General features: G+C 46.7%; 1 protein-coding gene across 1 annotated transcript in view; it reads left to right on the top strand.

Annotated features, from left to right (window-relative positions):
- CTNS (cystinosin, lysosomal cystine transporter) overlaps positions 1 to 5,646 on the top strand; it is a 29,531-nt gene extending 23,885 nt beyond the window's left edge. The window contains exon 11 of the mRNA XM_088453663.1: positions 4,897 to 5,646. Coding sequence (XP_088309789.1) covers positions 4,897 to 5,030 — 134 coding nt within the window. The 3' untranslated portion in view covers positions 5,031 to 5,646. The remainder of the gene's footprint in view (positions 1 to 4,896) is intronic.
- Positions 5,647 to 14,702: the final 9,056 nt, after the last annotated feature.

Raw genomic sequence — 14,702 nt, 5'->3', positions numbered from 1 at the left:
AACCTCACAAGCGTCTGGCACGTACTTATCCATTTGCGGAAGATTACTTCACTAAATGGGAGTCTCCTCCTCAGGTGGATTCTCACGTTACGCGCTTAGTAAAGAGTGCAACTTTACCTATGCCGTCTATGTCATCTCTGACGGATACTACAGACCGTAAGGTGGAGGTGTGTCTTAAGTCCATCTATTCCCTTGCTGGAGGAGCATCTAGACCAGCTATGGCTGTCTGCTGGGTGGCCCAGGCTATGGAAAGGTGGGAGGACGCTTTGGAGACATCATTCGCTTCTGAGGGTACCAGCGAACAGGTTATGTTAGTGGGTAACCTTCGGGATTCCGCTACGTACATTAACGAGGCAGCTTTGGATTTGAGCCTGCTTACTTCTAGGATTTCTGCGGCGGCTGTGGCCGCTCGACGCTGCTTGTGGTTACGTTCGTGGAGGGCGGACGCTGAATCCAAGAAACGCTTGGAATGCTTACCCTACAATGGGCAGGTCCTGTTTGGACCAGCCTTGGACAAAATAGTAGACACATTGGCGGCTGCCAAATCTGCGTGTCTACCCTCAGCCCCAACTCCGTCTGGGTCTAAAAATCCGTCCTTTCGGCCCTATCGCCCTCCGGGAAAACCTAGGGTTCAGTCCTTTCCGAGACCTTCAGGTCCCAAAAAGACCACTAAGACCAAGAAGCAAGCTTGGAGTACCAGATGTCCAGCTGCCAAGCCGGACGACAAACCCTCAGCCTGACGGGTTGGGCCTCCCCTTGGGGGATCCCAGGGTGGGAGGCCGACTTCTGCAATACGCCCAGTGTTGGTTCAAAACCACCACAGACACTTGGGTACAGGAGGTAGTATCTCAAGGATATGCCCTCTCCTTCCGCAGAAGACCTCCTCATCAGTTCTTTATAACAGCAAGTCCTTCAGATCCAACGAAGGCTCTAGCGATTCAAGAGTCAGTGCGTTCTATGCTTCAAATGGGAGTAATAGAACCTGTTCCATTATCCCTGAGAGGGACCAGATATTACTCCAACCTTTTTCTGGTTCAAAAACCAAATGGATCATACCGACCTATACTCAACCTCAAGTCCCTGAACAAGTTTTTAAGGGTCCCTCGGTTCCGGATGGAGACTCTGCGTTCTATTGTTTTAGCTATGCAGCATGGGGATTTTATGGTGTCCCTGGATATTCAGGATGCTTACCTGCATATCCCCATTGCCAGGGTTCATCAGCGTTACCTCAGATTTACAGTGTTGGACCTCCATTACCAGTTTCAGGCCCTACTGTTTGGGCTTTCCACGGCTCCTCGGGTGTTCACAAAAGTAATGGCGGTCATGGCGGCACACCTGCGGTTGCAGGGAGTTCGCCTGTTACCTTACTTGGACGACCTTCTGTTGGCAGGGTCGCCACAAGTCCTTTGCAGCCATCTACAACTGACAATATCGGTATTGCAGGCTCACGGCTGGATAGTGAATTGGAAGAAGTCCTCTCTAATTCCTTCTCAGAGAATGGTCCATCTCGGGGCATTGTTGGACTCTCAGCAACAGAGGATCTTTTTGACGGAGGAAAATATAGCCCTGTTGCAGTCCAAGATACGCAATGTTCTAAGCAGTCGCCGAGTGTCTCTTCTCTCGGCGATGAAGTTACTGGGATCCATGGTGTCAACGTTCGACATGGTGGAGTATGCCCAGTTCCACTCCAGGACTCTACAAATGTTGATCCTGTCCAGATGGGACAGAAATCCCTGTCGAATAAAGACGCAGATGATCAGGCTCACTCCGGAAGTGCGCCTGTCTTTGACGTGGTGGTTAAAAAAGTCTCATCTCAGCAGGGGACGTCCGTTTTGGATTTCGGATTGGGTCCTTCTAACAACGGATGCTTGCCTTCGGGGCTGGGGCGCTGTGACAGGCCCACATGTCTTCCAGGGCCGGTGGACGTCGGAGGAATCGAACCTGCCAATCAATATATTGGAAATTCGAGCAGTGTTCAGGGCGCTGCAACATGCAAGACCGTTCCTGCTAGGGAAACCTGTGCAGGTTCAGTCAGACAACGCCACCACGGTGGCTTACCTAAATCGTCAGGGAGGAACTCGAAGCCAAGCGGCTCTAAAGGAGGTGTCCCGCATTCTGACTTGGGCAGAAGGCAATCTGCCGGCCATTTCGGCCGTCTTCATTCCGGGTGTGCTGAACTGGGAGGCGGACTTCCTCAGCCGCCACGATGTACACCCGGGGGAATGGTCTCTTCACCAGGAGGTGTTCCAACTCCTGGTGGACAAGTGGGGTCTTCCCGAAATAGACCTCATGGCCTCCAGACACAACCGCAAGCTGTGGGCGTACGGATCCCGAACAAGAGACACAGGAGCTCTCCTGGTGGACGCTCTGTCGGCACGGTGGAACTTCCAATTTGCGTACCTGTTTCCTCCATTCTCCCTGCTGCCTCGAGTAATTCGAAAGTTCAGGCAGGAAGGAGGCAAGATCCTGCTGGTGGCCCCTGCGTGGCCCAGAAGGAGTTGGTACTCGGATCTCCAGTGTCTATCCATCGACACTCCTTGGCTGTTATCTCAGAGTCCTTGTCTCTGCCCAGACCTGAGTCGGCTATCTTTGACGGCGTGGCTCTTGAGGCTTCCCTCTTGAGGTCCAAGGGTTTCTCTAGAGCGGTGGTCAATACCATGTTACATGCTCGTAAGCCGGCTTCAGCTAGAATTTACCACAGGGTGTGGCATACCTATTTTGAGTGGTGTCGCCTAAAGCGTACGATCCTCGCGAGTTTAAAATATCAAGAGTGTTGGCTTTCCTTCAGGCAGGCTTGGATTTAGGTCTACGCCTTGCTTCACTGAAGGTGCATGTTTCTGCCCTGTCGGTTTTGTTTCAACGAAGGATTGCCACGCGACCTGATATCCGTACCTTTATGCAGGGTGTCCTTCGCATCCAGCCTCCCTATGTCCATCCGGTAGCTCCATGGGATCTGGCTGTGGTCCTGAAGGCGCTACAGGATCCTCCATTTGAACCTCTGGGTTCTGTGGATCTGAAATGGCTTACGGCAAAAACAGTGTTCCTTCTGGCTATTGCTTCAGCCAGAAGGGTGTCGGATTTGGGGGCTCTTTCGTGTCGTCCCCCATTTCTAATTTTTCATTCGGACAGGGCGGTACTTCGTACCCGTCCCGAATTCCTGCCTAAAGTAGTGTCTAGTTTCCACATTAACGAGGAAATTGTGGTCCCAGCCTTTAATTCATCTGACCTCTCAGCTGGTGAGGCTTCTTTGGATGTGGTACGGGCTCTGCGGATTTACGTGGACCGTACCAGTTCTTTGAGAAAATCGGACTCTTTGTTCGTCCTATATGGATTTCATAAGAGGGGTTGGCCTGCCAATAAACAGACTTTGGCACGCTGGATCTGCATGGCGATCTCTGAGTCATACACTCACGAGGGACTCCCAGTGCCACCCTCTGTGAAAGCTCATTCTACAAGATCTGTGGGACCTTCGTGGGCAGCTCGACATGGCGCCTCAGCTCTTCAGCTTTGTAAGGCGGCCACGTGGTCCTCTGTCCATACTTTCGTCAAGCATTACGCCTTTGACACATTTGCTTCTCAGGATGCTTCCTTCGGGCGGCGGATTCTCCTCTCGGCACAGGAGCGTCCCCTCCCTTGAAGGATACTGCTTTGGGACATCCCCAAGGTATCCCTGTGGATCCCTAAGGACCCTGAGGTAGACAACAGGAGATATGGTAAGAACTTACCTTTGTTATCTCCGTTTCTACGAAGTCCTTAGGGTCCACAGGGCGCCCGCCCTGTGCTTCCGTAGGGTGTTGTTCTGGTCACCAGTTTTCTGTCTCCCTTTTCTAAGAGAATGTGAATCTTGTGTGTTCCAGACTTTCTTCTTCCTTTTTCCTCACTCCCGGCCTATGGCTTGATACTAAAACTGAGGTGCCTTGGCCTGGGGGTGGGGTATAGGAGGGGGCCCAGTGCATCCTGGGAGGACATCTTTAACTCTGTGGTGCCCATGGCTGTGGAGCCAAGACCTATACCCCAAGTTATCCCTGTGGACCCTAAGGACTTCGTAGAAACGGAGATAACAAAGGTAAGTTCTTACCATATCTCCTGTTTTTTTCCACTGATTGATAACTTGTAGGGGTTAATTCAGTTGCTGACTAGGTCCGCATATGCCATACTTAAGGTAGCTAGAAACAAAAATATGAATCTTCAGGATGATGTGGTGTGCCATTGCTAGCGTTTCAACAGCATGTTCCATTTTAATACCAAAGCAACCAGTCACTTGATATACCAATCAGAGACTTTGTAATGCCCCTCTGTCAGGACCTGATGGGAATACAGCCCCAGGCCTCCACATAAAAATAGGCCCATAATCATGACCTTATAATATTGACCATCTTGTAATACTTATTGCTTCTCATCATTATACAAGCAGTAAATATTAAAATAGTTTTTCAATTTTCCTCACAAAATTATGCAATTTCTTTGCCACAGCTCATCCGCTTTTTAAAATAGACCCTTAATCTGGCTTCATGCTCATGTACATTACCTAGTCCCCTTCCTCTCTTCCCTAAATGGAGATAGGGCTCTGACTCCGTAAGGTGACACTCTCCTCAGGAACAGGATTTAATGCAAATGCGTCCCAGCGGAGGAGCACAGTTTTGCTAGTGAATGCTATATATTCCCCACAGCGGACAAAGGAACAACTGAATTTTTCTAGAAAAATAAAGTGGTTTAAAAAAAAAAAAAAATACAAAACTTGTTTTCTTTAAAAAATAATAAAATAAAAATCAGTTTGAAAATGACTGCTATATCTGTCCTTTAACGTGAATGTTGCCATTTAGCTTTTCGTTGTTCCACAGCATCACATGTATACCACAAAATTATTGAAATAATCAAATCTATTTCTTTTCACAGATGAATGGAAGTTAATATTCGGCGACCCCACAAAGTTTGGTTTGGGTTTATTCTCGATCATTTTTGACATTATATTTATATCCCAGCACTATTGTTTGTACAGGAAAAGAAATGGATATGAAAATGTTTACTGAAGAGGACCACACTCCACAGTTGTGTTTTTTTTTTTTGTTTATGAAGTTAAAGATCAAAATTTTATTTTTATAAACTGGGATTTTTAATGCTCCGCTATAGTGCCTTAACTTTTTTGTATCAGATGATAGAAAACTGGATTCCCTCATTAGCCAGTTGGTTGGTATATGTGGTACACAATGCACTTTTTGTTGTGGCTTGGGGGTAGAGAAAAAATTATTTTTTTTTTGGAACATTGCTGTTACAAAAATAAATCTATTTTTGCTAATTGTTTGAAGTGCCAAAGCAACTTTTGTTTTCTTAATTCCATTAGACCACAGGTTCTCAAACTCGGTCCTCAGGACCCCAAACAGTGCATGTTTTCCAAGTCTCCTGCCAGAATCACAAGTGAAATTATTAGCGCCACCTGTAGAGCTTTTAAAATGTATAAGTAATGACTACACCTGTGCACCTCCTGGGTGATCTGGAAAACGTGACCTGTGTGGTGTCCTGAGGACTGAGTTTGAGAACCACTGCATTAGACTTTAATGTGTAATATTGCAAAGTTTTATTTCATTATAAACCAATAAAAGTTTTTGTGATTTTAACTAATTCTGAATAAATTTACATGCCTAATGAGATGCTGTATTATTTTGTTACATGGCCATACATCTGTCTTATGTACATATTGTTGCCTACTCCCATATTGCATCATCAAGCCCATCCCTCCTACCTACTCCTTCTCCACTTCACCATCACCCAACAATGAAGTAGGAAATGCGGGCAAGTATGAGCTTATACCATAGCAATATTTAATTTCTTTCAGTTCTGTTTACTTGCTTAAATTCAAAATTACAGTACATGCTCTACATTGGTGTTTCTCAATCCTAAAATACCACCAACAGGTCAAGTTTTGAGGATTTCCTTAGTCATGCACAGGCGAGTTCATCTATTTTGCTGGGTCAGCAATTATTCCACCAGCTTCCAAAGACAGAAATCAACAAAGCATGACCTGTTAGTGGTACTTGAGGATAATGGTTAAAATCCCTGCTCTACATGGAAGATAGTATATCAGTTTCCCAAACTCTGCCAATACAGTCCAGGTTTTACAGATATCCATTCTCGAATCCAGATGGTTAACAAATTGATTGAAGTACTAATTAAGTCACCTGTACTCAGCATAGATATCCTTGAAACCTGGACTGTAATGGTAGCGTTTGGAAACCTCCGTAAACTATATACTGTAATAAGCGAGAAACTGTGTGTGTGACAGAGTTTAGTACCTAGCTCCACCAACTTTGGCATGGTAGTATACTTTGACCAGGATTTGGTTTTTGCCTATGTTTGAAGTTAGGCTGGGTACACACCTAAAGATTTTCTGTCCAACCATCCAACTAGTTGATTGGTTGGAAAGCAAATCTGGTAAGGTATGAAAGCAAATGACAATCAGCAATTTGCTCCCAAAGGCCGGAAAATGGCCAATAACTGTTGTATGAACAAATTGTTTAGATCAGTGGTTCTCAAACCCTGTCCTCAGGATCCCACACAGGTCACGTTTTGCAGGTCACCCAGCAGGTGCACTCATTACTCACTGACACATTTTAAAAAAATCCACAGGTGGAGCTAATTATTTCACTGATTTTGTGAGGAGAACTGCAAAGCATCAATGTTTGGAGTCCTGAGGACAGAGTTTGATAACCTGTGGTTTGGATCAAACATTTAACAAACTTGTCTGAACGACCATTTTCATTTGTTTTCTGGCAGTTAGGAGCAAATTGCTGATCAGTTACTCCCATAAGTTACCAGATTTTCATTCCAACCAATCAACTAGTTGGATGGTCAGACAGAAAATCTTTACGTGTGTACACAGTAGAGCAATTTAAACATGCATGGGATAAACATAAGGATATCCTTCAGAAGAAGGAAGGATCAGTAAGGGTTGAGGTAAAATGTTTAAAAATGGGGCAGACTAGATGGGCCAAGTGGTTTTTATCTGCCGTCAAATTCTATGTTTCTAGGTTAGTCAGGCCCATGGAGGTCTACATGGTGCTCACCAAGAAGGCCATGGAGTCTCAGATTTGAAATTTTGGTTTACGCAAGTTCGCTCAGGATGTCTTCCAGTGCCTTAACTTGCACTGATCTGAAGGCACAGGCCGATATGTACCAGTAGGGGGCAGGTAAAGCTCTAATGGACGAGCAAAGAGTCGGAGGATCAACTGTCATGCTGCTACTGCGGTTACTAATTTTCTCCAAGCATATTTTCATATGCCATGATCTTCAATGTTGGTCTGCAAAGTAGAAAATGAGGGCTGCAGATGTACTTCAAGGTCAAATTTTCAACACTGTGTATCCCTGCTAGTATATGATAAAAAGCTTCAGTGGTGGTAAGAATCCTATGTATGGAATGGGGCTATTTAGCCGCTGGTTCAAATCCCAACAACGTGAGCCCGAAAGGATGAAATACAGACCACGGAAGTAAGTAAAGCTAACACTTCCCTCTCTTCCCCCTAACCCTCCCAGGAAGAGGGTCCCCCCAGGAGACCCCTAACAAAACACCCCACTGCGGCTAAGACGACGCACGCCCCGGACTTACCTCGTTCGGGCCTGTGTCTTCTGGATCCCGGCGTCGGGATTATGATAGGTGTCTGTACCTCAACACCGAAATTCTGCCGTCAGGATTGTAACTACATCCCCTATGTATACGTCCTGTTACCTCACTGCTCTTCAGTAATCCTTGGCGCGCGCACACACACAGCTCTTCAGTAATCCTTACCTCACTGCTCTTCAATAATCCTTGGCGCACACACACACACACACTAGTCTCACATTTGTCATAGCAGTCAGGCCCCATGCTACTTGAAACAATGAGCATTAGGGAGTGTAGTAAGCAACCCCAATTCAGAGCAAACTCCTAAAAAAAATATACATTTTCATTTTAAAGCAGAATTTGATATAGGAAGAGGGGAAATGCACGTTATTGATTTGGCTCCATCAGGTAATCTTACAATTTTTACTAACCACAGGTACAGTATGAACATTGCTCAGATTTGTATGGCGTCTGCTTATTTTACTTTTAAAAAATTGCTATGAAAGCCAACTCAGAACTTGGTGACATTATCAAACAATTCTATGTATGAATGAACGAACAGAAACAACAATCATTCAGACAAATTGGTTATATCAAATGGATGTAGCCAATTTATCTGAACAACCATTTTTGTCTGTTTGCTGATGTTTGGGAGCAAACAGACAGTTGTTACTTGCTTTTATACATTACCAGATTTATGCTCCAACCAACCAACTAGTTGGTTGAACAGATAATCTTAAGGTGTATGTTCAGCTGTACTACTGGCCTGTGTACCTGAAATTTTGAAATGAATACTGTTAGATGTAGTAGTAGTAGTAATAATAATAATAATAAAGTACACAGAAAATTTTCTATGTAAAAAAAAATAAGATTTATGGTAGATTTATTTTTGTTAACTCTTTCTTCAAGGTCCATAGGGTCCACAGGAATTACCTTGTATGTGGTTGGAGTGATCCAGGCACCAAACAGTCAAAGCTTTAGCTCCCAGAATGCCCTGGTCCTCCTACCTTATATACCCCGTCCCCAGCCATTCGGTGTGTAAACAAGCCTAATGGCAGGAGAAGGAAAGTGAAGAAGTACAAATTACACTAGAAACACTCAAAGATGAGGGAATCAGTGACAAGAAGGAACAGATCCCAACTGAGGCCAGGTGCATCAGGGTGGGCACCCTGTGGACCTCGAAGAAAGAGAGTTAACAAAAAGGTAAGTCTACCAGAACTCTTATTTTCTTTCGGTTCCACAGGAACTACCTTGGGGATGTCCTAAAGCAGTTCCCTTACGGGTGGGGACACTCCTGAGCAGAGAGGAGAATCTGCCGCCCAAAGGAAGCATCCTGGGAGGCAAAAGTATCAAATGCATAAAATTTGATGAAAGTGTGGACAGAAGACCAAGTGGCCGCCTTGCAAAAACTGCTCCGCAGAGGTGCCACACCCACAGTGGTCCCACAGACCGAGTCAAACGTGCTGTCACCGTGCTAGGGACAGGGAGATCAGCCTGTGTATAAGCCAGAGATATAGTCATACGCAGCCACAGAGCCAGAGTCTGCTTGTTAGCTGGCCAGCCTTGCTTGTGAAAACCATATTACAAAAAGTGCATCTGATTTACTGATGGAGTTGGTACAATCCACGTACTTATGAAGGGCTCGAACCACATCTAGGGAAGCTTCACCTACAGAAAGGTCTGAAGACTGAAAGGCCGGAACTACAATTTCTTCATTCATATGAAAACAGGATACCACCTATGGAAGGTAAACCGTCCGTGTACGGAGGATAGCTCTATTCTGGTGAAAAAATGGGGAGCGACACAAAAGCGATGCCAAATCAGAAACTCTGCAAGCTGAGGAGAAAGTGTCTTCGCTGTCAACCATTTGAGGTCCACTGTGTCCAAGGGCTCAAAGGGATGAGCCTGCAGTGCCCTGAGAACCGAGGACAAATCCCCTGGTGCCACCGGAGGGACAAACTGTGGTAGAAGGTGGAGAACACCCTGCAAAAATGTTTTAATATCCGGCAGGGGAGCGATTCTGTGCTGGAACCAAACTGACAATGCAGAAGCCTGAACTTTCAAGGTAGCCAGGCGAAGACAGAGGTCTAGTCCAGCCTGGAAAAAAGCAAAAACCTGAAAACTTTAGGGTCATACTCTCTGTTGGGAACACAATTGAAAAAAAGAATGCCAAATACTGTGATTAGATGCGGGTAGAGGAAGGCTTTCTTGCCCTGAGCATCATCTGAATCACAGAAGTAGAAAAACTTCTGCTTTTAAGACGGAAGACTCAAGAGCCATGCCGTCAAAGCCAGACGAGGTAGGTCCGAATGTAGGCAGGGACCCTGCACTAACAAATCCAGCCATAGAGGAAGTATATTGTCAACAGCTAGACATGTCAGAATGGTGAACCAATGTCGCCAGGGTCAAGCCGGAGCTATTAGTATCACCCTGCCACCTTCTTGCTTGAATTTTCTGAGAACCCTTGGTAAGAGGGAGATTGGAGGAAACTGGCATGCCAACCTGAAGTCCCACCTCACTGCCAGAGCTTCCACGAAGGCAACTGAGGGGGTCTCTTGTCCTGGACCCATACCTGGGGACCTTGTGGTTGTGATGTGATGCCATGAGGTCTACGTCCGGTAGTCCCCACTTGTCCACCAGGAACTGAAAGATGTCCTTGTGGCGAGCCCATTCTCTGGCGTGTATGTCCTGACGACTTAGGAAGTCTGCTTCCCAGTTTAGGATTCCTGGGATGAATATTGCAGAGATTGCTGGAGGATTGCGTTCTACCCAAACCAGAATGTTCGCCACTTCCCTCATGGCTGCTGGACTTCATGTGCCTCCCTGATGGTTGATGTCGGTCACTGTGGTCGCGTTGTCGGACTGAATCTGGACAGGCCTGCCCTGAAAGAGGTCCTGAATGAGCGCATTGTGCACTGCACAAACCTCAAATGTTTATGGGCAGGTGACTTTCCTGAGCTGTCCATCTTCCCTGAAAGGTGTGATGACGTGTCACCGCGCCCCATCCTCGAAGACTTGTGTCCGTGGTGAGGAGAACCCAGTTTGGGATCCATAATGGGCGACCCTTGTTCAGATGAGCTGGCTGCAGCTACCATATGAGAGAGAGCCAAACCTCTGGCGAGATAAGGATCGTTTGAGACTTTCAGATGTTACGGACCTTCCCACTGAGATGGAATCCATCGCTGCAAGGGACTGGAATGGAATAGAATTTGACATATGCCACCATGTCAAAGGTGGATACCATGGACCCCAGTACTTGTATTGCTGAGTGAACAGATACTCTTCGATTGCATAGCAATTTGCGCACCCGCAATTGTAGAGCAGAAATCTTGTCCCCCGGTAGAAAGATCCTTTGTGCCAGGGAATCCAGTAGCGCCCCCAGATGTACCATCTGTTGTGTTGGAGAAAGAGAAGAAGACTTTTTCCAATTGACTATCCAGCCATGCTCCTGTAGACAGACAATGGTCAGCTGGAGATGACGTAAAATCTCCGGAGACTGCGCCATCAGGAGGTCGTCCAAGTATGACAGTATCCTGACTCCTTGTCATCTGAGATGAGCAGTCATGACTGCCATTATCTTGGTAAACCCCGAGGGGCTGTAGGCAGACCAAGGGCAGAGCCTGAAAACTGGTAATGTTGCTGATGAATAGCAAGCCTCAGAAATCTTTGGTGAGTGTACAATAGGCACATGCAAATACGCATCCTGTATGTCCAGGGAAACCATAAATCCCCAGGCTCCATTGCCAGCATAATTGATCGTAGGGTTTCCATACGTTACTTGGGCACATGGATAAACCTGTTGAGAGATTTCAAATTCAGAATAGGGCAATGAGACCCATTTGGCTTCTGAATCAAGAATAAATTTGAATAATAACCCCTTCCTTGTTGGGCCAAAGGAACAGGCATTATTACCCCTGAACTCAGCAGGGCACGAATAGTCTCTTGGAAGGCCAGGGCCTTGACCGGGTCTGATGGAGGAGCTGTAAAAACTTCTGAGGGGAATGCCTCGGAAACATGAGGGCATATCCTTGAGAGACCACTTCTCGAACCTAAGCATCCATTGTTGTTTGATGTCAGGCATAAGAAAACTGGAGAAGTCGGCCTCCCACCCATCAGGCAGGCTTATAGTCTGGCTTGGAAGCTGGACGTCTGACCAAATCATGATTACTTGGTTTGCGGTTTGACCTTCCTGCGGGAATTATCTTGTCTGGAAAAAGACTGTCCCTTTGCCCTTCCTTGCGGGCGAAAGGTCTGAAACAAAAACTGCCTATATTTAGAGGTAGTCGCAGATGGTAATCTGGCAGATTTTGATACTGCCAAAGTAGCCTATGTTATGTTATCCAATTCTGGTCCAAACAGTATTTTTGCAGCAAAAGGCAAAGATTTGAGAGCTTTCTTGGAGCCAGCATCTGCCTGCCAGGTCCTTAACCAAAGGGTTCAGCGAGCAACAACTGAAGTTGCCGATACTCTAGAAGCCAGAAGTCCTGCGTCAACAACCGCTTCTCCCACATAAGCAGCAGTTTCTTGCATTTGGGAGCGATAGGACAGTTGTTCTCTGTTAGCCTGTGGCATACTGTCTTCCAGTACTTTCGTCCATTCCTCCATAGCCTTGGCTACCCAGGCTATGGCCATAGCCGGCCGGGTAAATGCTCCAGATAAATGAGAAAGCGGATTTAAAAAATGTTTGAAGTTTTCTATCTGTAACAACCTTGAGTGAGGATGCAGGTGAAATAGGTAATGTAGAGCTCCTAATCAATCGTGTCACATGAGCATCTACAGTCAGAGGGACTTCCCACTTCGTACATTCACCAGGTGAAAATTTAAACTTCCGTCTATCTGGAGTGCTCCATGCTTCAGCCATGAGGTCTGTCAGCTGCTCAGACTGAGGAAAGTAATCCTTTACCACTTTGACACCTAAAAACCGGAGTCTAGAGGAAGAGGAGGTCCCGACAGATCTAACCACTCTTACCAGAGGACATCCACGGAGGATTTGTGGTCTTCCCCAGCCGAGAGAGACCCAGAAAAAGGAACCATGTGCATCCTCATCCGATGATGAGTTAGAATCCCCAGACTGCACCTGATGGGATACTCTTATGCCCATGGTAAATGGTCTATTCGCTTGCACCACTTGCTGAGCAGCGGTAGATGGTTGAACCATTCTCTGACTTGAGTGAGCATAGGCATCCATCCAGAAAGGATGCATGGGGGGCATATACATAGCAGGATGTAACTGCTGCAGGTACCCCATAGTGGGAGGCAGTACCAGAGCTGCTGCCCGGTCCACTAAATGCAACATAACCTGAGACCAAGAGGACACACAGGGTGGCTCTTGTACAGGAGCCTGTGTACCGGATTGGAGAGGTGGCTCTTTATAATAGCCTGCACACAAACCATCTTGCATGAAATCCTGAGCCGACAGGACTTACATGAAACCAGCACAGGAGCCTCAACCTCCTGTTTTTCCTTAACCTTTGACATAAGTATAAAAGGTACAAGGTATAAAATGCAATGCAATAGTATTCACAAGTACCAGTATTTGTTAAGTACACAGAAAACCCCACACACCTTGTACAGAGAGATGAGGAGTAACACAGTGATAGTTATAACTGACAGTCAGAAATAAAAGGCTGTATCAATACAGCAGCTAGCACAAGTCACATACAATGCATATGCAATTTAATCGCAATGGGCTCTGAATCAACTGTCCAACAGCCAAGACTTGCTAGGATGTAGACCACTATATACCTTACCCAGGGGAGAGGTATACAGGGAGACAAACCCAAACCTTCTAAGCAGCTCCAGCAGAGCACAGATGGTGGACTGTGAGCGTCTCATAAACATGAGGCAGGTAGGAGCAACCCAGGTGTGGAAACTTTAGTAGGATCTGGGTCGGGAGAGGGGCTGCTGGGGGAGAGCCTACCTCCCCTAGACTGCATCAACCGGCCGGGTACGCTAGCCACATGGCAGTAGATGAGTCTACTGCTGATCCCCGGCGTCAGACGATAAGGCCCCGGTGGTCTAATGAGAACGCATACTGTCTCAGGTCTTCCCTACAGCAGCTTCCAGGGCATGTCCGGGGCCGGAATCAAGGACTGATGTGTGCAATTCCCAGTAAACAAGGAATTACCTGACATCTCCGTGCGTCCGATTGCAGTCTGGGCCTCCAGTGTCGCTGCTAGCTAAGCAGCTGCTGTGACCCACCAAAATCACCAGAGACGTTACTGGTGTTGCGGCACCGGCGGAGGTAGAAGGAGTTGCAGTGTATGAATCTTTGTTAGGACATTCAGCATTGCTAACCCAATAAAAAAAATTCAAGCTTGGGACTGCTTGAGCAGTCCCGTTTAAAAAGGTGCGTCTGATCCTGCTGAGCACCAAACGAAAAACTGAATGCTGGGGGCGGGGTCTATTAGGAGGACCGGGGCATTCTGGGAGCTAAAGCTTTGACTGGTGCCTGGATCACTCCAACCACATACCCCAAGGTAGTCCCTGTGGACCCTATGGAACCTGAAGAAAAACTACTGGTTCTTAGGTAGGCAAGTGCTAGGAACTGTGGGCTTGCTGAAGGTTATGTGGCTAGGTAAGAGGGGATGTAGGTCGGGATCCCGGCACCAGTATCCCTACCGTCGGATTGGGGTGCAGGAGGGTAGAGTTAGCTATCGGGGTTAGGGTTAGGCACTAGGGGGAGGGACGGTTAGGATTAGGGCGCGGGGAGGTTAGGTTTAGGCACTAGGAAGGGGAGTTATGGTAGGAGATAGAAAAGTACTCACCGTTAGGTTCTATGGGTGTCGGGATGCTGCTGTCAGTATTCTGACCAGCGCCATCCCGACAGCCGGGATATCATGCCCAGCCCAGTAAGCGCATCCCCCATCTATAATGTAGCTGTAATGGAAGAGGGTTATAAGCAGTGCAGAGACTTGTCAGTCACCGCTTCACACAATGGACTGGATTCTATTAGACACGAGCTGCATCTCCATAGGCTCAGAGCAGAATCAGGCTTCTGCAGCTAATTGAATCCAGTCCACTGATTCTGAGGGGTAAATTTACTAAAGTGAGAGTTTTTAGAAGTGAGTTTTAAAAGTGATGTTGCCTATAGCAACCAATCAGATTC

Source organism: Taudactylus pleione, unplaced genomic scaffold (assembly GCF_031769625.1).
Source record: "Taudactylus pleione unplaced genomic scaffold, aTauple2 ptg000585l, whole genome shotgun sequence".
NCBI lineage: Eukaryota > Metazoa > Chordata > Amphibia > Anura > Myobatrachidae > Taudactylus > Taudactylus pleione.
Note: the sequence above shows the minus strand (reverse complement) of the source record. Positions and strands in the feature narration are given on the sequence as shown.